This window comes from Mustela lutreola, chromosome 15 (assembly GCF_030435805.1).
Source record: "Mustela lutreola isolate mMusLut2 chromosome 15, mMusLut2.pri, whole genome shotgun sequence".
Classification (NCBI taxonomy): domain Eukaryota; kingdom Metazoa; phylum Chordata; class Mammalia; order Carnivora; family Mustelidae; genus Mustela; species Mustela lutreola.
This window is the reverse complement of record NC_081304.1, coordinates 49,594,468-49,619,176: the sequence shown is the minus strand read 5'-3', so window position 1 is coordinate 49,619,176 and position 24,709 is coordinate 49,594,468. Positions and strand designations below refer to the sequence as shown.

Genomic DNA, 24,709 nt, shown 5'->3' with positions numbered 1-24,709 from the left:
ATTTTATGCAACTTTATCTTTCTCATTTGAAATATAGTTATTTCTCCCATTAGGTGATAACTCCCTTGAAGAATCATGTCAGTTTCCTATTTTCAAGAAGCTAGAGAGTTCCATGAATATTTGTGGAGTGATTTGTGGATATTCTACTTCATTAATGGATAGTGGAGATACTCTCAGTCAGTTAAGTGTCTGCCTTTAGCTCAGATCATGATCCCAGGGTCCTCGAATTGAGCCCTGCATCAGACTCTCTGCTTAGCAGGGAGTCTGCTTCTCTTTCTCCTACTCCCTCTGTGCTCTCTCACCCTCTCTCAAAGAAATACAATCTTTATTTTTTATTTTTTTAAAGATTTTATTTATTTATTTGACAGAGAGAAATCACAAGTAGTCGGAGAGGCAGGCAGAGAGAGAGAGAGGAGGAAGTAGGCTCCCTGCTGAGCAGAGAGCCTGATGCGGGACTCGATCCCAGGACCCTGAGATCATGACCTGAGCTGAAGACAGTGGCTTAACCCACTGAGCCACCCAGGTGCCCAGAAATACAATCTTTAAAATAAAATACACAAGCAAGACAATAGCTGGGGAATAAAAAGGCAAAAATTTTAACACTAATAATGGGTAGATAGGAATTTATTATTTTATCCTCTCTGTGATAATTCCTATAAGAAAGACTTTCAAAAGACAATCAGAACAGAGAATGACAAAGGAGGTCCTCATTCTTATTGGGCAGTCAGATAAGACCTCTGACATTTGGCCTCAGACCTGAAGGTTGAGTAGGAGGGAGCTGAGGAACCTTAACAGGGAAATGCATTCCACGCATAAGGTACAACATGTGCAAAGACCCTGAGGCAGGAAAAAACAGCATGTTCAAGAAGCTGCAAGGCGGTCAGTGTGGCCAGAGCAGAAAGACTGAGGAGTAAAGGGATTTAACATTGTACATCTCCTTTCATGACCTCCTTCTCAGCCACCCAACTGCAATGGGGACTGAGGGACCTCTGGGTGGGGGGGGAACGGGGTGATCCAGCCCATGGGACTTGAGCCCCAGAACTCACTGCAGAATGCTGCACACGTGCGTGGAAACTGATGGCTGCAAATAGGTTTGCAGGAGAAGCAGATGTTCAGCAGAGAATCCCAGTACTGTTCTTCAGGGCAGAGCTCCATGGCCATCCTCCTTCACAAGCCCTGTGGAGCTGAGAGGCAAGGAGCATGAGAGCTTGAGGGCAGCTGGCATCCTGCTGCAGGTCAGAACCCAGACAGCCACTCCCACTCACATTCCTACTCTGTCTCAGCAAGCAGAGGGAACCAGACAAAGCTAGCTTCCAACCCCAACTGCACTTGCTGGGTGACCTGCGGCAGCCATCTCGCTTCCTTGAGCCCCAGTTTCCCCATTTGTGATACAGCTGTTCTGAGCCTCCCTCTCTCACAACATCTGTGCCTTTCTCAGCCCTGTTCTTTGCCCTCTTAAATGTGCCTCTTTCTACCACAGTACCTTTGCACAAAATGCTGTTCTCTTTGCATAAAATGCTCCTCCACTGGTTATTTTCTCCTGATCCTTTAGACCACTGTTAAAATTTTGTTTCCTCAGGAAATCCCGATTCTCTTCTCGGATTACGACATGCCCCTTTTTGTGAACAGTGATGTGCCCCTTACTTGTCACTGTTTTCACTTCATTTTCATATGTGTGACTATTGGATACTGTCTCCCCAATTAACTGAGCGCCGTGCAGGCAAGAACTCTTAACTTTTTTTTCACCCTGGGTTCTCAGAATCAGGACAGAGTTGGTGCTCATTAACTGAGTAAAAAAAAAAGCAGATCTAGCCAATGTCTAGCAAATAGCAAGCATTCAATAAGTGTCTATTTATTTCCCTTTTTCATTTTTACTGAGGTAGGAAACACATACAATGATATGTGTAAAGTGCACACATCTGAAGTGTACAGCTTGATGAGTTTTTCCATACGTACACACCTGTGTCACTACAACCCACATCAAGGTACAATTTATAGACATTTCTTGCACCCTACGGACTCCCTTGGATTGCCTTCCATCTAATACTTTCAGAGGTTACTTCTACTCTGATTTTTTTTTAAAAAAAGAATTTCAGCCATTAATTTTTTTAAAAAGATTTTATTTGTTTATTTATTTATTTGACAGAGATCAAGTAGACAGAGAGGCAGGCGGGGAGGGGGGGAGCAGGCTCCCTGCTGAGCAGAGAGCCCGATGCGGGGCTCGATCCCAGGACCCTGAGATCATGACCTGAGCTGAAGGCAGAGGCTTTAACCCACTGAGCCACCAAGGCGCCCCTCTACTCTGATTTTTATCACTGTAAGTTGTTAATATTGCCCATTCTTGAACTTCTGTGTCTGGTTTTGTGGCTCCACAAAGTATCTGAGACACATCTCTGTCAAGGCTCTGTCATTTATTTTGTATTACTGAGTCTTCCATTATATAAATGCATCAACTTTTCTACAGTTTTCTGCCTGATTTCATGATATTAGCTTCACCAACAATGTCTCCTTTTAAACATTTTTCAGGTCTGTTTGTTTACTCTTTAATGAAAGTAAGCTGAGAAGAGACTGGTGGTTTCTGGTTTAACGTGGCAGCTTAAACACAGGGGCTTATCTTCCTTCCCTCTTGAAACCCTACTAAAAGGACAAGAAAAAGATATTTGTCCTTAAAGAGAAAGACAATAGATGGGGTGCCTGGGTGGCCCAGTGGATTAAGGCTCTGCCTCCAGTTCAGGTCATGATCTCAGGGTCCTGGGATCGAGCCCCACATCGGGCTTTCTGTTTGGCCAGAAGCCTGCTTCCTCCTCTCTCTCTGCCTGCCTCTCTGCCTACTTGTGATCTCTTTCTGTGTTAAATAAATAAATAAAATTTTAAAAAAAGAGAGAGAGAGCGAGAGAATGGAAAAAAGTTACTGCAGCAGAGGACAGATGTGAGCAACATTTTTGGGATACAGAAAGCATGTGAACTGGGACTGTTTTCAGATAAAGATCTTTCCCTTTTGATGCCCACAGAGAAAAGGAAGATGATTTGAGCCACAGAACCCTAGGAAGTCTCTGGAATTGGATGCACCAAGTATCTCTGACAGTTGGGGGTGGGAAGACAAAACAATGTAAGGAAGACTGGTTGGAAATTTATATAAAGAAGGCTTGACCCCAGCCAGATCCCATCTCCAGACAGGTAATGGCCTCTTGACAACCCAAGCAAAAGATTAGTGGTCTTCTCTGACATAGCTGAGGGTAGCCATAAGGTCCACTCTCTCCAAAACACAACCTAAGGAGTGTTGTGGCCAGGTTTTAAAAAATATCTCCTTCCCCATCCTGCAACTGGCAGGAAATCAGCAGACTCTGGAAAAACTGACCCAAAGGAAAAGACCTAAAGGCACTGACTAGGAGATTCTCTCTAGAAAATGACCAACTTTTCTGCTTGACCATCTGAGAGCAAAGCTTCTACATTAACAACCTCATTTGTTTACCCAGAACTTCTGATCAGCTGTTTCTGCCTCAGTCTAAGTTGAGGCAGCTGTTTCTGCCTCAGTCTAAGTCTAAGTTGTGAACCAAGAACCAACCACATGTCACCTGATATTTGAGCACACCCTCTACAGGGAAGAGAATTCAAACGAAGTGGGCAGAAAGAACATGCTGGGAGCCAAGAGAGAAAATGCAGAGAATAGAAGAAAATTAAAAGGTGACAACAGCAACAACTGATATCCTCAGGATGATAGAAGAATTTTTACATTCATGAAAAGTAATGGTGTACTGTTTTTTAAGAGAATATGCATAGAATTGGGGCGCCTGGGTGGCTCAGGCGTTAAGGTCTGCCTTTAGCTCAGGTCATAATCCCAGGGTCCTGGGATTGAGCCCCACAATGGGATCCCTTCTCAGTGAGCTTGCTTCTCCCTCTCCCCACCCCTGCTGCTCCCCCTGCTGTGCTCTCTCTCTCTCTGTCAAATAAATAAATAAAATCTTTTAAAAATGAATATGTATAAGACAAGTAAGAATTATTAGAAATTATAAATATAATAGCCAGAATAAAAACACCAGTAAGAGGGTTGCAAGATGTAATTGAAGAAATTTCCCAGAAAATAAGGAGAGAAAAAAATATGAAAATTATGGAATTATTTCAAGAAGTCCAAGGGTTCACTAATGGGAGTTCCAGAGAAAACAGATTTCTAGGATATAGCTTCCAGAGTCAAAGAACCAGTCAGGTGTCTGACATAACAAATTCTCACAAGCCATGACCCATCATCATAAAATTTAGGAGGACCAAAGATTAAGAGCAGATTCTAAAACTGTCTTGAGAACAAACAGGTTACTCACAGAGTTTTGGAGTTTTGTAAGGAAGTCCGTGGACATCTCAAATCGAAACTAGAATGTAAGAACAATGTCTGGGAAGAAGGCAGAGTAGAAGTTCCAGTAACCTTCCTTTCCACCTATCAGCTGTTGAGCAGGCAGCAACCCTCTTAAGTAACTGTTGTGGAACTCTGGACTTATGCAGGGGAAAGCTGGATGAAGGTACCGGTAAATTTTTGGAATTTTGGTGCATTTCAGCCTATTTCGTGTTGGTGACTACCATTCCTCAGTCTCCAGCCCCATGTATGCAGCAGTGGGAGCAACTGGTCATATTGCTAGTCCAACTTGCTGGAATCTAGATGGGCAATAGAGACCTTGTCCTCCAAATATTGGGACTATAGGTTCTGACTGCTCTTTGCTCTTTTTGATCAGTGAGAGGTTAACACACAGGCTGGTGGCAATTGTTTCAACCCCCATCAGCCGAAGTGGCTTCCATGGGGATTTATTTATATTTTTACAGATTATTTATTTATTTACTTGAGAGAGAGGGAGAGAGGGAGAGCAAGAGCAGGGGGTGGCAGGGGAGCAGAGGAAGAGAAGCAGATTCCGCACCAAGCAGGGAGCCTGATGTAGGACTCTGTCCAGGACTCTGAGATCATGACCTGAGCTGAAGACAGACACTTAACTGACTGAGCCACGCAGGCACCCCAAGTGTTCCATGGAGATTTAAAGAGACAGTACTTCCCCCCCCCTCCCCTTTGGTAGCCAGACTTTTAAGGAAATCTTTGTCAGGTTACTGGCTGACTGCAGAGATGAAGGAACAGAAACTTCAGTGACCACACGCAATAAACACACATTTTCAAATGTAGTTTGAAAAAGCCACAAATGGACTCTAGCCATCAACAAGCAAGATACAAAAATTCCTGAGGAATGAGAGAATTAGAATTACTGCAACATAATACTCAAAATGTCCAGTTCTCAGAAAACTTACAAAACATACAAAGAGGAAAATATGACACATTCACAGAAAAAAAAAATTGACACAAATTATCAATGAAGAAGTCTAGACATTAGAAATATTAGTCAAATATGTCAAATCAATGGTCTTAAATATATTCAATGAGCTAAAGAAAACTATGGACAAAGAACTAAAGGAAATCAGAAAAACAATGATGGATGAGAATATGAATAAGGAGATAGAAGTTGTAAAAGAAGGAACCAAAACTTGGAAGCAAGCAAGGTTTCCCTCAGTAGGTACATGGATGAATAAACAACAGTACATCCAAACAATGGAATTTATTCAACACTAAAAAGAAATGAGTTATCAGCCATGAAAACACATGAAGGAATCTTAAATGCATATTAGTAACTGAAAGAAGCTAAGTTGAAAAGGCTACTATGTGATTCTAGCTATATGATATTCTAGGAAAGGCAGAACCATACAAACTGTAGAAAGATGAGTGGTTGTCAGGGGCTTGAGGAGGGAGAAATAAAGGTGGAGTGCAGGAGATTTTATAGGGCATGAAAACTAATCTGTATGATACTATCATGGTGGATACACGTCTTTATACATATTTGTGAAATCCCATAGATGGTACAACACCAAAGTAAATGTTTATGTAAACTTATGGACTTTGGGTGATAATGATGTATTAATGTAGATTCATCGCTTATAACAAATGTATCACTTTATTGCAGGACGCTGATAGTATAGGAGGCTGGGCATGTTTGGGAGTATGAGGTGTAGGGGAATTCTCTGTACTTCCCACTCAATTTTTCTGTGAGCCCAAAACTGCTCTAAAAATAATCTATTGAACAATAGAAACAAATGGAAATTCTGGAGTTGAAGAAAAATCCAATAACTGAAATGTTAAAAAACTCACTAAAGGTGTTCAACAACAGATTTGAGAAGGCAAAAGAAAGGATCAGTGAACCTGAAGATAAAACAATTAAATTGTTTAGTCTGAGAAAGCAAACTTTTTTTTAAAAATGAGGACAAGTGAACAGACTCTGGGAGACTTGTGGAGCCTCATCAAACATGCCACCATAAGTTTATAGGAGTTTCAGAAGGAGAGAAAGAAAAGGACATAAACAATATTTGAAGAAATGATGGCTGAAAATTTCTCAAATCTTAACAGACATAAATATACACGTTCAAAAATCTCAAAGAACTCTCAATAAGATAAATTCAAAGAGCCCATACTGAGACACTTTGTAATAAAAACGAGGAGACACAAAGACAAAGAGAAAATTGTAAAACCTGAAACAGAGAAACAACTTGTCACATACAGGTGATCTTTAAAAACAATTAACAGCTCATTTCTCCTCAGAAACCATGGAGGCCAGGAGTTGGCAGGATGATGTATGTAAAGTCCTGAAAGGAAGTATTTGCCAACCAAGAATTATATAGCCAGCAAAACTATCCTTCAAGAATGAAGGGAAAATTAAGACATTTCCAGATAAATAGAAGCCAAGGGAGTCCATTACCCTCATTCATTACACCTGCCAAACATGGAATGCTAAAAGGAGTCCTTTTTGCAGAAATGAAAGTACCCTAGACATAGACACAGTCAAAAAAAAAAGATAAGGGACATTGGTAAAGATAAGTACATAGGTAATTATAAAAGCCAGTATTATTGTACTTTTTGAGTGATTTGTAACTCCTCTTTTTTTCCCTATATGATTTAATGAAACAGTGCATGAAATAATGACTTTAAATCTATGTTAATGGGCATAAAATGTATAAAAAGGTGGGGTGCCTGGGTGGCTCAGTTGTTCAGCATCTGCCTTCCATTCAGGTCTTGATCGCAGGCTCCTGGGATTGAGGCCCACATTGGGCTCCTTGTTTGGCAGGAAGACTGCTTCTCCCTCTCCAACTTCCCCTGCTTGTGTTCCATCTCTTTCCATCAAATAAATAAATAAAATCTTTTTAAAAATGTATAAAGAGGTTATCTGTGATGATAACAATATAAATAGGAAGAAACAGAGATATAAGAAGAGAATATGTGTGTATTATTGAAACTAAGTTAGTCTTCAAATCAAGTTTTTATGAGTTTAAGATTTAATTGTAATCTTCAAGATAACCACTAAGATAATAACTTTAAAAAATACAAAAGAAGAAAGAAAAGGCAAATCAAATATTACACATGGGTAACTAACTAGATACATAAAAAGATAGCAATGGAGGGATAGCAAGACAAAAAACATATAAAACATACAGAAAACAGATAAATGAGAGAATAAAATCCTTTTTTATTAGTAACCACATCAAAATAAATGGACTAAATTTCTCTATTAAAAGGCAGAAATTCAGGGCGCCTGGGTGGCTCAGTGGGTTAAGCCTCTGCCCTTGGCTCAGGTCATGATCCTGGGGTCCTAGGATCGAGCCCTGTGTCAGGCTCTCTGCTTGGTGGGGAGCCTGCTCCCCCGCCCCACCTGCCTTTCTGCCTACTTGTGATCTCTCTCTGTCAAATAAATAAATAAAATGTTAAAAACAAATAAACTTTAAAAGACAGAAATTGGCAGATTGTATTAAAAAAGAAGAGCGTCTCCATCTATATGCTGTCTACAAGAGACTTTAGATAAAAAAATAATAAAGAGATTGTACAAAACAATCTGAAAAAGAGATTGTAAGTAAAAACAGTGGATAAATATATTCCATGCAAAAAATAGCCAAAAGAGAGCCGAGGTGGTATTATTATTGTCAGACAAAATAGGCCTTTAAGCAAAAGTTATAAGAAACAAAGATTATAAGGTTATAAGAAACAAAGAAGGACAAAATATATCAATAAAAAGTTTTATCACAATAAACATACATGCACCTAATAACGGAGCCCCAAAATATACGAAACAGAAATTAACAGAATTGAAGGGAGAAAAAGATGATTCTGCAGTAATATTTGGATATGGCAATACCCACTTTCAGTAATGGATAGCAGAACCAGGCAAAAGATTAATAAGGAAATGGAGGACTTGGATGATACTATAAACCAGCTACAAATAAACACTATAAACCAATGATGTATAATGAACATACACAGTGCGTTACACTCAACAACAGCAGAAGACATGTTCTTCTCAAGTGTGCATGGAATATTCTCTATGATAGACCATATATTACATCATAGGGGCACCTGGGTGACTTAGTCCATTAAATGTCCAACTCTTGATTTTGGCTCAGATCATGATCTCAGGTTGTGAGATCAAGTTGGGATCCACTGGGCGTGGAGTCTGCTTAAGCGTATCTCTCTCCCTCTGCCCTTCTGCCTCTTCCCCCTCACTTTCTTTTAAAATAAAAAACAAGGGGCGCCTGGGTGGCTCAGTGGGTTAGGCCTCTGCCTTCGGCTCAGGTCATGATCTCAGGGTCCTGGGATCAAGCCCTGCATGGGCTCTCCGCTCAGCGGGGAGCCTGCTTTTCCCCCCTCTCTCTGCCTGTTTGTGATTTCTATCAAATAAATAAATAAAATCTTTAAAATAAAATAAAAAACTGACCATATATTAGGTTACAGAACAAATTTTAACAGGTTCTAAAAAATTGAAGCCATTCAAAATATCTTTTCTGATCAAAAGGGAATGCAACTAAAAATCAAGAACAGAAGGAAAACTGGGAAGTTCACAGATATGTGGAAACTGAACAACCTACTCTTAAACAGCTGCTGTATCAAAGCAGAAATCACAAGGAGAATTAGAAAAATATGGAGATAAATGAAAATGAAAACACGACTTACCAAAAGTTATGGGATACTGGAAAGTAAGGCTTAAGGAGATATCTGTAGCTGCAAATGCATACACTAAAAAAATAGAAATTCTCAGGGCGCCTGGGTGGCTCAGTGGGTTAAGGCCTCTGCCTTTGGCTCAGGTCATGATCCCAGGGTCCTGGGATCCAGCCCTGCATCAGGCTCTCTGCTCGGTGGGGAGCCTGTTTCCCCCTCTCTCTCTGCCTGCCTCTCTGCCTACTTGTGATCTCTCTCTCTCTTTCTGTCAAATAAATAAATAAATAAAATCTTTTAAAAAAAATAGAAATTCTCAAATTGTAACCTAACTGTACACCTTGAGGAACTAGAAAAAGAAGAGTGAACTAAACCCAGAGATATTGGATGGAAAGAACTAATAAAGATTGGAGTGGAGATAAATAAAATATAGAACCGGAAAAACTGTACTACAGATAATCAACAAAACCGAAAGTTTGTTCTTTGAATAGATTAACAAAATTGACAGACCTTAACTAAACTGACTAAGAAAAACAGAAGACTCGAATTACTAAAGTCAGAAATGAAAGTGGGACATGAAAAGATGCTCAGCATCACCCATCATCAGGGAAATGCAAATCAAAACTACAATGAAATATCACCTTACACTTGTCAGAATGGTTAAAATAAAAAATACAAGAAATAGGAACTGTTGGTGAGGATGTGGAGAAAAAGGAACCCTCTAGCAGTATTGGTGGGAATAAAAATTGGTGCAGCCACTGTGGAAAACAATATGGAAGTTCCTTAAAAATTAAAAATAGAACTACTGGGGTGCCTGGGTGGCTCAGTGGGTTGGGCATCTGCCTTCGGCTCGGGTCATGATCTCAGGGTCCTGGAATCAAGCCCCGCATCGGGGTCTCTGCTGGGCACAGAGCCTGCTTGCCCTCCTGCCTACTTGTTATCTATCTCTGTCAAATAAATAAGTAAAATCTTAAAAAAAAAAATAGAACTACCTTGTGATCTAGGAATTGCACTACTAGGTATTTATATATATTATATATATTTATATATATATATATATATATATATATATATATATGTATATGTAAAGGGATACATGCACCCCTGTGTTTATTGCAGCATTATTTACAATAGCCAAACCATGGAAGCAGACCAAGTGTTCATGGATAAACAAATGAATATGTGGTATATATCGACAATGCTGTACAACTCAGCCATAAAAAAAGAATGAAATCTTGCCATTTGCGAAGACATGGATGGAGCTGGAGAGTATTATGCTAAGCAAAATAAGTCAGTCAAAGAAAGACAAATACTGTATGATTTCACTAATATATGGAATTTAAGAAACAAAACAAATGTGCAAAGGTGAAAAAAAGAGAGAGAGGCAAACCAAGAAACAGACTTAACTATGGAGAACAAACTGTTGGTTACCAGAGGCAAGGTGGGTGGGGGATGGGTGAAATAGGTAATGGGGATTATACAGTACACTTACCATGATGAAAATAAAATATAATGGGGGAAAAAAGAGATAAAAAAATGAAAGTGGGATATTACTACAGATTTTACAGATTATGAGAATACTATGAGCAATTATACATTGAACTAATTGAGTAACCTAGATAAACAGACAAATTCCTAGAAACATACAATTTACAAAAACTGACATGAAAAAGGAATATCCGAACAGAACTATATGTAACAAGTAAGAAGATCGAATCAGTAATCAGAAACCTCTCAGTGAAAAGCCCAAGAGCAGATGGTGTCACTGGTGAGTCCGATGAAACACTTAAGAGAAGAATTGACACTAATACTTCTCAGACTCTTCTAAAAAAATTGAAGAGGAGGGAATACCTCTTAACTCATTCTATGAGGTCAGCATTACACTGCTACCAAAGCCTCAGAAAGACAAAATAAAAAAGAAAATTACAGACCAATATGTCTTATGAACACAGATGTAAAAATTCTCAACAAGATACTAGCAAATAAATTCCAAAAGCTATATTAAAAGGATTCTACACCACAAAAAAGTGGGATTTTCTTTTCTTGGAATGCAACAATGGTTCATTACACAAAAACCAATCAGTGTAATATATCACATTAAAAGAATGAAAAGAAAAACTGTATGCTCATCTCAGTTGGTGCAGAAAAAGCATTTGACAAAATCCAAAACCTTTCCATGATCAAAAAAATAAAACAGTAAAGCAAAAATAGGAGAAAATTTCCTCAATATGATTATAGCCATATATGAAAAACTCACAGCTGACATCCTACTCAATTGTGGAAGACTGAAAGCTTCCCTCCTAAGAGCAGCAACAAGACAAGAATGACCACTGTCACTGCATCAATTGAACATAGTACTGAAAGTTCTAGCTAGAGCAATTAGACAAGAAAAAGAAATAAGACATCTAAATTGGAAAGGAGAAAGTTAAATTATCTCTGTTCACAAATAACATGATTTTATATGTAAAGTCCCTAAAAGTTACACACACACACACACACACACACACACCCTTATTAGAGCTAATGGTAAGTTGTAGGATAAAATTGAAACACAAATATATATATTTGCAGCAAACAATTCTAAAAGGAAATTAAGAAAGCAATTCCATTTACAAAGGCATAAAAAAAGAATAAAATGCTTAGAAATAATCTTAACCAAGGTAGCAAAAACACATTCACTGAAAAACTACTAAACATTACTGAAATTAAAGAAGACTTAAACAAGGACATCCTATGTTCATGGACTGGAAGACTTAATATTAAGATGGCAATACTACCCAAGGTGATCTACAGATTCAATGTAATCCTTAACAAAATCCCAGTAACTTTTTTATACAAATACAAAAATTCATCCTAAGACTTCATATGGAATTGCAAGGAACCCTGAATAAACCAAAACAACTTTGAGGAATAAGAATAGTTGGAGGGGGGCACCTGGGTGGATCAGTGGGTTGAGCCTCTGCCTTCAGCTCAGGTCGTGATGTCAGGGTCCTAGGATCAAGCCCTGCATCGGGCTTTCTGCTTGGCAGGGAGCCTGCTTCCCCCTCTCTCTCTCTGCTTGCCTTGCTTGTGATCTCTCTCTCTCTATGCCAAATAAATAAATAAAATCTTTTAAAAAAGTAAAATTTTTTTAAAAAGATGGGTTGAAGGACCAGCACTTCCTGATTTCAAAACTTATTGCAAAGCTAAAGTAAACGGTTAAGTAGTATAATACTGGAATGATGACGGCCACCTGGAACAGTGGAATGGTATAGAAATGGACCAGAAATAAACTCTCACAGAAACAATCCATTGACTTTCAAAAGGGGTCCAAAATATTTCAGTGGGGTAAGGACAATCTTCAATAAATGGTGCTGAGAAAACTGGATATCCACATGTGAAAGAATGAAGTTGAACCCTTACCTTACAATATATACAAAAATTAACTTAAAATGCATCAGAGACCTAAAGTTAAGGCTGAAACTATAAAACTTTTAGAAGAAAAGAGGGGAAGGTCTTCACGGATTGAATCTGGCAATGACACTTTTGATACAACACCTGGATAGACTGGATTTCATAAAAATTTAAAACTTCTGTGCATATCAAGAGAGTGAAAAATGGGAGCTCACAGAATGGGGGCAAATATCTCTGATAAAGGGATTAATATGCAGAAGATATAAAGAACTACCGAGACTCAAGAACCAAAATGAAACGAGTCAAGCCAAAAGGGACAAAATACTTGAATTGACATTTCTCCCAAAGAAGACATCCAAATGGCCTATAAGCATATACAAATAGTCATCATCATCAGTCATTAGAGAAATTCAAATCAAAACTACAGTGAGATATGTTCATTCATGTTCATTAGAACAGCTATTTTTAAAAAAGGGAAAAATAACAAGTGTTGACAAGAACGTGGAGGAATCGGACCCCTCATGTATTGATTATGGGAATGCAAAAGGCGGCAACCACAATAGAAAACAATCTGGCAGTTCCTCAAAAAGTTAAATACGGAGCTAATGTTGGGCCCAGCAATTCCGGTTCTAGGAATACACCCCAAGGAACTCAAAACAGCGATTCAGACAGACACTTGTACACCAGCGTTCACAGCAGCGTTATTCACAATAGCCAAAATGTGGAAAGCCCAAGTGTTTATCATTAGATGAAAGGATAAGTAAAGAGAGCTATGTACACTGCAACATTATCCAGTCATTAAAATGAGTGAAGCACTGACACATGGAGGAACATGGAAGAACGTTCTAGATCTTATACTTAGTGAAATAAGCCAGCCACAAAAGGACAAACATTGTATGATTCCACTTGAGTGAGGGACCCAGACCAGGCAAGTTCACAGAGGCAGAACGCAGACTAGAGATTACCAGGCACTGGGGGCGGGGCAGGGAACTGGGAGGATGAAAAGTTTCAGGTAGATAGTGGTGATGGTTCCGAAACATTGTGCATGTACTTAACGCCACGGAATTGTACACTTAAAAATGACTAAAATGCTAAATTTTATTCTGTATATTTCACACACACACACACAAAAGCAAACCAGAAGGAAAAGATAGGGAACAATGCTCCAAATTTATGATAGAAATATTTTCAGTCTAGGGCACCTGGTTGGCTCAGTGCGTTAAGCCGCTGCCTTCGGCTCAGGTCATGATCTCAGGGTCCTGGGATCGAGTCCTGCATCGGGCTCTCTGCTCAGCAGGGAGGCTGCTTCCTTCTATCTCTCTCTCTGCCTGCCTCTCCGTCTACTTGTGATCTCTCTCAGTCAAATAAATAAATAAAATCTTAAAAAAAAAAAAAGAGAGAGAAATATTTTCAGTCTAGAACACTGCATGTTATTAATCAAGTATGTGGTCAAATAAAGATGTTATGAGACACACAAAATCTCAAAAATGTTTATCTTGGGGCGCCTGGCTGGCTCAGTGGGTTGAAGTCTCTGCCTTCAGCTCAGGTTATGATCCCAGCCAGAGTCCTGGGATCGAGCCCCGCATCAGGCTCTCTGCTCAGCGGGGAACCTTCTTCCTCCTCTCTCTCTGCCTGCCTCTCTGCCTCCATGTGATCTCTGTCTGTCAAATAAATAAATAAAATCTTTAAAAAAAAAAAAAGTTTATCTTCCATCCATGCACCATTTCCTGGTGAGCTACTGGGGGATATGCTCCATCAAATGCAGGGAGTAAACAAAACAATGAGGAGAGGGGGAGAAAGAGTGGCTCCATCTCAGCAAAGAGAGGAAGTTAAAATTCTCAGAATCATGATGAAAGAAGTCTCTGGGGACAGCATTTATAGGCCTAGAGGGAATCCTCTCCCAGCTAAAAAAGAAAAGAGGGAAGAAAGGTCTCCAATGAAAACGTTGAAATAATAGACAAGTGAGTATGTTTGGCCAACTGACAGGCTGAGCTTGTCACAGAGCTGCGGATAAATTACTGATACAGAGAAAACTGAGGCGCTATCAAGCCCAGGGAAATCATAGAACCCGTATGGTTCCGCTGGGAACAAAATCCACAACATCATAAATGTGTGAGCAACAGTCCATGAGTAACTCAGAGACTTTGAATTATGAGTAACAAATGTTACGCATTTGTGTGAGTGGAGATAGCCATTAGACCACTGTCAATGAACAAAGGCAATACTGGGACTTACAAGAGAGGATGAATAAAAGGAAGAACAGAACTCTAGAGCATTTTACATTTGAGGGCAACTGATTAGCCGACAGCAAAGAGAGCAGTCTATCCTTGAACAGCTGGGTTGGCTGAAGGGATCCAAAGACATTTGTGGTGTTGATGGATTCAACCACACAATGTGCCAGGCTGGCTGAGTACACTGCTGTTGCTGTTCCATCCATCATCCGGTCAGCTCCATTGTCTGTATCAGACGTGCTCACAGTCTCATGGGTCTAACAAAAGGCAGGGCTCTGGGAGACTGGGTGGAAGAGAGGTTGTGCGGACACAGACGGTGATGTAAGAATTGAGTTCTTGTCTTACAAAGTAGGAAGTTAACACATAGTATATAAAATTGGAAAGTCAAGAACTAGCACTGTATGCCTATTATATTCTGAGACTCTTTGAGAGTGAGCCCAGTGAAGCTATCAGGTAGCAAGGGCTGGGAACCACTGGACTATGTATCCCGGGCCCAGCACTTCCTAACTGTGTGGTCTTGGGGCAGAACGTCACCTCCTGGAACCCCAGTGTCCCCATCTGTAAAATAGGGATGTTATTGTTTACTTTATATGGACAATGTGAACATTTCATGCATGGCAGCTGCTTTGCCTGGCATTGTACTGGGCTATTAGTAAAAAGTTAACCTTCTGAGCTATTGCCCTTATTAATACTGCCACTCCTTGCAATATGGAGTACTGTGCTGGCCAAGGCCTGGGCCTGAGTCAAGGGAAGAATAAAAGGGCAAATTCCTGCCTAAGGGCCCAAGACAACTCCATATCTCTCTCTGTGGTGGGGAGAGAGTCCCATCCCCGTGAGAAAGGAACAGGAGGGATGTAAAATCTCAGGTCCTCCTTCTGACTCTTTCCAATTTTGTCAAAAAAATCTTGAATTGAAAAGAAAGGACAAAAACAACTTCAAGACGGGAGGAATTTCTCATCCAGTCTTTAAGTAAACACAGTGTGAACTGGGGGCTTTGAGCTAGACTGTCACCGGTGGGGTGAGGTCAGGAGGGGATTCCAATGTGAAGAGATGGGGTGCGTGTCCCGGAGGAGGTCACAGCCTGATACCTGGGGCACCCGCAGGAGAACAGGCAATGACCACTTACAACCTCACTTTTATTTACATGAAGAAGAAGGAAGAGGGACGCCTGGGTGGCTCAGTTGGTTAAGCAGCTGCCTTCGGCTCAGGTCATGATCCCAGCGTCCTGGGATCGAGTCCCACATCAGACTCCTTGCTCAGCAGGGAGCCTGCTTCTCCCTCTGCCTCTGCCTGCCATTCTGTCTGCCTGTGCTCGCTCTCTCTCCCTCTCTCTCTCTCTCTCTGATAAATAAATAAAATCTTAAAAAAAAAAAAAGAAGAAGGAAGAGGAGGTAGAGGGGTTGGGGTGGTGGGAGAGGTAAGAGGACAAGGTGATGGGAAGAGACAAAGAAGGGAATGAGAAGGTGGCTTTTCATCTCAGTTCATTGTAACTGATTTCCTACCAGGCTCTTCTGAAATACTGAACACAGGTCGGAGACTGACCTCAGCCAGCCCCCACCCCAAACTACCTTTCAGAGATTCTCAGGGTGGTGAGCCCACTGTCCCCACACAGGATTTAAGTCAGAACTAAATTGGGTCTTGGGAATCCTAGTCAAGTCACTTTCTCAGTTTTGGTTTATAAAAAGGGGATGACCATTTCTACCTATTATAATTTTTGCCTCCTGTTAGCTCATTTTGAAAATTGATTTGCCACAGTTCAGTGGCTGAACTTTGAGAGAACCAAAGTACGTGTGGTGGGGAAACCACAACTCACCACTGAATCACCTTGGGAAACGGCACACAACCTCAGCTTTCCTTATCTGCAAAATGGAGGATATTGGCTTTCCTCTGCAGAGAAAGTTCTCGCAAGGATGTGTATGTGACATGCATGTAACTGGTCTGAGACACAGCTGCCAAGTGCTGGTTAGTTGTCTGATACAAGTGGTATAAAATATAATGGATTAATTATAGTCACAATTATAATCATTTTATAGTAATATAAAACCATAGAATCTCTTATAATGATAGAATATTTTTATTAATAATGGTATATCCTCGAATTAGCCCTCCAGGCCTGGGAACTTCTCCCGCAGCCTCAACTTGTAGCTTAAGCATCATAATTTTCTAAAAACACTTGCCCCTATACCTGTCTTATCCTCTTGCCTCTCCTCTCCTCTGAGCTGTCTCACATGTGTCTTCCTGGATGACCTTGTGGTCTGAGCATGTCTACCTGGTCATCTTTCTTGTTTTGTAACTCACATTTGGAGGTGTAGCCATTCTGCCTCATTTCACTGTCTCATTCATCTCTGAGTCTGTGCTTTCCATAAAACCAGGACATAATAGGTCCTTGATAAATGCTCATAAATGACCTTGCACATTGCTGTCCTCAGTAAAGACTTGTGGAATGAAAAGCAGTCTCCATTTTTGCACTGTGTTATAGGCAGCTGGGCTGGGACAATATTCAAGTTTTACTCTTCCCCCTCTCCTGCCTGCATTTCCTCCATTCAAGTAGGACTCAGGGCAGAAGTGTCCTGGAGTGGAGAGAGGGAAAAGCAAAAATCTTGGCTTTTGCTTTTAAAACTTAGGGGAGAGGATTCCTGGAATAGACAAAGTAAGTGGACCAGAAACCAGCACAGAAAATAATTTCATATATATATATTTATATACACACACACATATACACATATATACATGTGTATGTATCTATGTAAATAACTTCACATATACATATGTGTGTGTGGGTGTGTGTGTGTATAACAAAAACAAAACCACCAGCCCAAAGATTTAAGTGTGAAAAAGAATAAAATTACAAAAGTTCTAGAGAAAAAAATGCCCTGATATTTCTTTGTAACCTTGGAGTATGAAAGGCCTTTCTAACTATAACCCCATATCCATATAACCCCATATCTTTTACAGAAAAGAAAAGACTGATAAAATAGACTTCACAGAACAAGCAAACAAAAAAACCCCAAACACGACCAAAAATGCCTTCAGAAAAGTCTAAAGGCAAATAGAAAGAGAGAACAAAACATTGCAGTTCATATCTGTAAATAGAAGGGGAAAAGCCAGTTACCCAATAGAAAACTGAGCAAACACAGTGGACAGTTCACAGACAGGGAAGAACATCATAAAGATGTCTGGTTCATTCCAAAGACAACTGTGCTGATACTATCTTCCCTTTAATGGACTTAAAAATCCAGAAGCTTAATAATACCTTCTAATGGCAAAGTCATGAGGAAACTGGTACTCCAGTTCAGTATGGAAAGTAGGGGGGGTGGGTAGGGAAATTTGGCAACATTTGTCAAAATTACTGATGCATTTACCAGTGATACAGTGGTTAAACTCTGGGATTTATCCCAGAGTGTGAAATAATAAATTCACTGCAGCAATGTTTGTAATAGCAGAAGATTGGTAAAAACTGAAATGCTCATCAATAGAGGATTGAATGAGTAAATTATAGTATGCTTATATACAGGACTACATGCATCTCTAAAAAAAGAATTACAAAGCTCTTTGTATACTGCTATGAAAAGAACTCTAAGATATATTATGTGGAAAAACAAAAACAAAAATAGTGTACATAACAGTATAGTTCATAGGGTCGGACCTACCTTCCTTCCTTCCTTCCTTCCTTCCTTTTTGCAAAAAGGGGGAAAGTTCAAATCTGTTAAGTGTTAGCATACATACAAAGAAACATTATAAAGAAATACAATAAACAAAAAAAGTGGTGTTTTAAATAAAAATCTTAGAAATAAATTTAACAAAAGAGTGCCAAACTTGTGTACATTGAAAACTACAAATTTTTTGACAGAAATCTTAAAAAACCTAAATAAATGGAGAGACATCCCATATTCATGGATTGAAAGACTTAATATTGTTAAAATGGCAATATTCCCCAAATTATTCTACAGAGTCAATGCAATCCTAATAAAAAAATCACAGCGACTTTTCTGCAGAATTTGACAAGCTGATCCTTAAATCATATAGAAATGCAAGAGACCCAGAAGAGCCAAAGCAATCTCAAAAAAGAAGAACTTTTTTGGAAGTTGGAAGACACAGTTTTCAATTTCAAAACTTACTACAAAGCAATAGTAAATAAGACAGTGTAGTACTGGAATAAAGATAACCATAGACCAATGGAATAGAATTGAGAGTCCATTAATAAAGCCTAACATTTATAGTCAATTGATGTTCAACAAGGGTTTCAAGACAACTCAATGGGAGAAAGGATAGTCTTCAACAAAGATTGCTGAGAGAATAGGATAGACATGTGTAAAACAAGAAATTTGGACACCTAGGGCACCTGGGTGGCTCAGTGGGTTAAAGCCTCTGCCTTCAGCTCAGGTCATAATCCCAGGGTCCTGGGATCAAGCCCTGTATCGGGCTCTCTGCTTGGTGGGGAGCCTGCTTCCTTCTCTCCTTCTGCCTGTCTCTCTGCCTACTTGTGATCTTTCTTTCAAATAAATAAATAAATCCTTTCTTTTTAAAAAAAGGAAATTTGGACTCCTGCCTCCCACCATACCCAAAAATTAACTCCCAGTGATCATAGATCTAAATGTAAGAGCTAAAATGATAAATTTAGAAGAAAACAAGTGAATCTTCATGCTTTGGGGTTAGGCAATGACACCAAATGCATAAATGGCTACAGAGAAGATTGAGAGATTGGACTTTATCAAAATTAAACACGTTTGTGTTTCACAGAATACTATCAAGAAAATAAAAGGACAATCCACAGAGTGGGAGGAAATATTTGCAAACCATATATATGTTGGAGGATCCAGAATATATAAAAGAATGCTTATAATTGAATAGTGAAAAACAACCCAATTTAAAAATAGGTTAAGGAGTTAGACATTTTTCCAAAAAGATAATGTGAATGGCTACTAAGCTCATGAAAAGATGGTCAACATCACATGTCAATAGGGAAATGCAAATCAAAACCACACTGACATACGTACTAAAATGACTATAATGAACAAAGGGATAATGACACGTATTCCTGAGGATGTGGAGAAAATAGAACCCTCATACAGGAAGCAAGAGTATCAAATGGTATAGCTACCATGGAAAACAGTTTGGTAGTTCCTCAAAGTGTTAAACAGAGAATTGCTCTAAGACCCAGCAATTCCGCTCCAAGACAAATGAAAACATGTCCACCCAAATACTTGAACACAAGTGTTCATGGCAGCATTATTCATAATAGCCAAAAAGCAGAAACAACCCAAATGTCCATCAATTGATGAATGGATAAAATGTGGTAGATCTATTAAATGGAATATTATTGGGCCATAAAAAGGGAAAAAGTGCTGATATATACTACAAAATGGATGAAGCTTAAAAACATCATGCTAGGAGGAAGAAGGCAGTTTGCAAAACACCACATTGGATTTTTTTTAAGATTTTATTTATTTATTTGACAGAGAAACAGAGAGAGATTGAGAGAGCACAAGCAAGGGAAGCAGCAGGCAGAGGGAGAACGAGAAGCAAGCTTCCTGCTGAGCAAGGAGCCCGATGTGGAGCTTGATCCCAGGACCCTGGGATCATGACCCGAGCCAAAGACAGGCGCTTAACCCACTGAGACACCCAGGTGCCCCACATTGGATTTTTTTTTAAGATTTTTATTTTATTTACTCGACAGAGAGAGACACAGCCAGAGAGGGAACACAGGCAGGGGGAGTAGGAGAGGAGGGAGCAGGGAGCCTGTTGTGGGGCTTGATCCAAGGACCCTGGGATCATGACCTGAGGTGAAGGCAGATACACAACGACTGAGCCACCCAGGTGCCCCAATTGGATAAAACCACATTCGATTTTTATAAAATTGTCCAAAACAGGAGCTTAAGTGTGTCTGGGTGGCTTAATCGGTTGAGTGGCTGACTCTTGACTCTGGCTCAGGTTTCGAGCTCAGGCTCTTGGGATGGAGCCTTGTGTCTGACTCCGTGCTTAGCAGGGAATCTGCTTGAGATTCTTTCTCTCCCTCTTTCTCTGCCCCACTCCCCAAATAAATAAAGAAATCTTTTTAAGAAAAATACAGACAAATCTGGGGCACCTGGGTGGCTCAGTGGGTTAAGCCTCTGCCTTTGGCTCAGGTCATGATCCCAGGGTTCCCGGATTGAACCCCACATCGGGCTCTCTGCTCAGCAGGGAGCCTGCTTCCTCCTCTTTCTCTTCCTGCCTCTCTGCTTACTTGTGATCTCTGTCTGTCAAATAAATAAATAAATAAGATCTTTAAAAAAAAAAAAAAGAAAGAAAAATACAGGCAAATCTGTAGAGAAAGAAAGCAGATTAGTGATAACCTAAGGCCTGGGGTGGGGAGGAATGGAGAGCGTGAGGTGATGAAGATGTTCTAAAATTAGATCATAGTGCTGATTGCATCAGTCTGCAAACACACTCAGCATCATTGCCTCGCACACTTTAAGGGGGTAAACTGTGTGATGTATAAAGGATACGGCAGTTCAGCCTATTTCTTTCCAGGGAGGCAGGAACTAGGCAGCTGAAGGACGGAGAGAGAAGGAAGACTTCCTATTATCTACCTTTTTATACTTTCTGTACTTCCGGTGTGTGACCACTATCTACTCAAAACACAAATTGAAAATACAAAAGGATCAAACCAAATTAGAGAGGACTCTGACCCTTCCCTCTTTTGGGGAGAGGAGAAGTAGGGTGCTGCTGCCACCCCAGCACACTGTGAAGTTATGGATGGGGGACTTCTGGGTTAGATTGGACAGGGCAGCCCTAGAGAGCTTCTGAGACATACTCGTGGTCTGGGTGCCACCAAGCTGTGGGACCTGACAGGGACCCAATGGTGCCATGCCTGCTCCCCACTCCTCCACCGTGACCTGGATCTACAGAAAATCCCAGAACCATCATCCAACCCCCCCCCCCAAAGAGCCAGGAAAACCCCAAGACTGACACCAGCCAGGCAGAATAGAACCTCGAGAAACTTCTGTTGACACAGAAGGAAGAAGGGAGAACCCCTTGCACGCCTGGTTCTGAGGACCAGGCTCACACCCCCGGCCTCCTGCACCCTGAGACCCAAGAGCAGCTAGGGGGATGATGGTCGGACCCCTCTGCCTGGGATTCCTCGTGTGCTTGGCTTAAGAAGTTCTGTACCGAGAAAGACGTCTGTGGTCACATTAGTTCGGAAAATGCCAGATTAAAGAAATCCAAAGCTTTTTTAACTGCAGCCCTTCTCCGAGCCTTTGCTTGGGACTCCTCAAGAGGGGCTTTGGCAGGTTCAAAGCCCTTTCGAGGTTCTGAGGGACATCTGGTAGGGCAGAGGCCCTTCTTCATAGTAAAGCTGAGGAAACACAGCCAGGGGAGGTGAAAGGCTCATCCAAGCTCACACAGGGAGTCTGTGAACACCGGGGAGCTAGAACCCTGAACTCCAGGCCAGGGCGGATTCTGGGGCACATGGCAGCTACGCTCAGTGCCCCGTCATGATTCTGACCAATTCCCGGCCCGTGGTCCTGGGGGCCCGGGGCAGTTTCAGCCTGAGCCAAGGTGGCCTCTGGCCCTTGCCTGCTCTGAAGGTCTTAGAAATTTTATACATTTGAGCCCTTAGCTGGGGACATGTCTGGGGACAAGGTTAGTAGGTTTAAAAAGGAATCAGAGAAAAGATGTGCTCCCTGCCTGATAGGAGCAGGACAGAGCGGGAGGTAGCAGTGCATGAACCCAGGCCAGGCCACCCAGGGCCCCGAAGAGCCCCTCAAACCCACCCTTGGGGTCCCCTCTGCGCAGCACAGACTTGGATCCTTCCACTCCAACAAACTATGCTTCCTGGTTCGGGCCTTCAAACAGGCCTTTAAAACCCTGATAAAAATTCTACAGGGTAAACTATCCAGCTTCTTCAATAATAAATAGGAGGGGGAAAGGGGAGACCAGAGGGGAACTGTTCTAGATTAAAATGTGTCATCAGGGGCACCTGGGTGACTCAGTGGGTTAAGCCGCTGCCTTCGGCTCAGGTCATGATCTCAGGGTCTTGGGATCGAGGCCCGCATCAGGCACTCTACTCAGCAGGGAACCTGCTTCCCTTCCTCTCTGCCTGCCTCTCTGCCTGCTTGTGATCTCTGTCAAATAAATAAATAAAATCTTTAAAAATAAAGTGTGTGGTCAAAGCCATAATGGGGGCGTAGTCAAATCCTGATTTGAACAAATCAACTGGAAAAGACATTGATGAGACAGTTGGAAATTCTCAACACTGACCAGCTATTTGGTAATACTAGAGGGGCGACATTCTATATCTTTTTTTTTTTTTAAGATTTTATTTTTTTATTTGACAAAGAGAGGAAGAGAAGGATCACAAGTAGGCAGAGTGGCAGCCAGAGTGGGGAAGGAGAAGCAGGCTCCCTGCTGACGTGGGGCTTGATCCGAGAACCCTGGGATCATGACCTGAACTGAAGGCAGACGCTTAACCGACTGAGCCACCCAGGTGAACCTGGGGGCTGGGGGTGGGGCTTCTTTTTCAAACTGGTCAGAGTTTGATGGTTAATTTTTTCATTTTTGTTTTTTAAAAGGCTTTTAGAGTTCAATGCTGAGGAATCCACAAATCAAACAATGCAGTGTTTGCTATTAGCTTTTAAATGATCCAGGGGGGGCTGCTGGGGGAACACGGAAGGCATGGAAAGGGGGGGCCATATGTTGATAATCGTCAAAGCTGGAGGATGTATGCAGAAGCTGCATTAAACTCTCCTCCGCACTTTGGCTTCAAAATAAAATACTTTTTAAACCTCCTGGCCAACCTGGCTGAGGTGCCCTGGCCAGCTTGGGGTCGGGGGCATCTGGGATGGAATTTCCGCTTATGTGCTGATCTTCCAAGCTCCAGGCTCCTCTCCTGGGGTGCAAGGTACAGACCCCCAAGGCCCCCAGACTTGGGGCTGTCCATGTGCAGAGGCGTGGGGCGACCCTCAGACTGCCCGAGCTTGCCTGTCTGCTGTGGAGGCCGTGCGCAGCAATCCCCATCGAATCCATGCAGGGTACCCCTGGCCGAGCCCTCTTCGCCCCCACTCACCCCCACCCGGCCACCTCCCCAGCTACTCACGCCACTCTTCCTGGCCCGCCCGGCTCCGGCCACCTTGCCTGCTCCAGCCCAAGCCGCTCATTACTCAGGACGTTTATTATTAGCCTGAGATTTGATTAGTGCCTGAGCTGCACTTCCTGGGTTTTCCCCCCAACCTATAGGATGTAAATCAGCGGCACCCCCTCCCGCCCTGCACCTGTGTGTTAGGAGCTGAGATGGGTGGCCTGGGACTGCTCGGAGTCCCCGCCAGAGCAGGGGAAGGACAGGACTGGCCCGGCCTTGGGGTGAGGTATAAACTGATATGACCGCAAGCTGGCCCTGACCCACAGCTTGGACCACAGCTTCTTCCAGCCCCGTGGCACACGTTCCCAGCTGCAGCCAGGGTGACCCCACTCTCCAGCCTCCAAACATTGCTCAGCACTGTCCCTCTTCCTTGACACCCATTTCCTATTTCATTGCTGGGTCATCTCTTCCTGTTCTGGCTTCAGGCTCATCTGAGGGGCCAACTCCTCCAGGAAGCCATCCCTGACTGCCCCAGGCCACGTTAAATGCCCATTCTCTGTGCTTCCTAAGCCCTATCAAAACACTCGAGAAGTTGACACCCTGGGTTTGAACCTCAAGTTTGGCTGCTTACCTGCAGGAAGCCTTTGGGGAAATTCCCTTAACTTCTCTGTGCCTCCGTCTTTTCTTCTCATGAGTGGGTATAATTGTACCCAGGTCACAGGTTGTTAGCAGAATGAAAGGAGTCACCACAGTTAAAGTCTTAGAACAAGTTCTTGGCACCTAGTAAGTTCTCAATAAACAGTGTGGTGGATTAGCACCGTAGCCCCTAACACACTCTTGTAACTCGTTTTCCACGCCTTCCCAACTCCCTGGAAACCTTCCTGGGGATTAAGACTGGATTGAGACAGGGACGCCTGGCTGGCTCAGTTGGTTAAGCGACTGCCTTCGGCTCAGGTCATGATCCTTGAGTCCTGGGATCGAGTCCCCCATCGGGCTCCCTACTCAGCAGGGAGTCTGCTTCTCCCTCTG

At 41.8% G+C, this 24,709-nt stretch overlaps 1 protein-coding gene across 3 annotated transcripts in view; it reads right to left on the bottom strand.

Moving 5' to 3' along the window:
• The window catches only part of TNFRSF13B (TNF receptor superfamily member 13B), a 35,539-nt gene extending 11,745 nt beyond the window's left edge, over positions 1-23,794 (bottom strand). For 2 of the 3 annotated variants that reach the window (XM_059149147.1, XM_059149149.1), the window contains exons 1-2: positions 23,699-23,794; positions 1,047-1,176 (exon numbers count right to left, since the gene is read on the bottom strand). In XM_059149147.1, the coding sequence (XP_059005130.1) occupies positions 1,047-1,161 (115 nt within the window). In that variant the 5' untranslated portion in view covers positions 1,162-1,176; positions 23,699-23,794. The remainder of the gene's footprint in view (positions 1-1,046; positions 1,177-23,698) is intronic. The other variant, XM_059149148.1, reaches the window with a different exon arrangement.
• Positions 23,795-24,709: the final 915 nt, after the last annotated feature.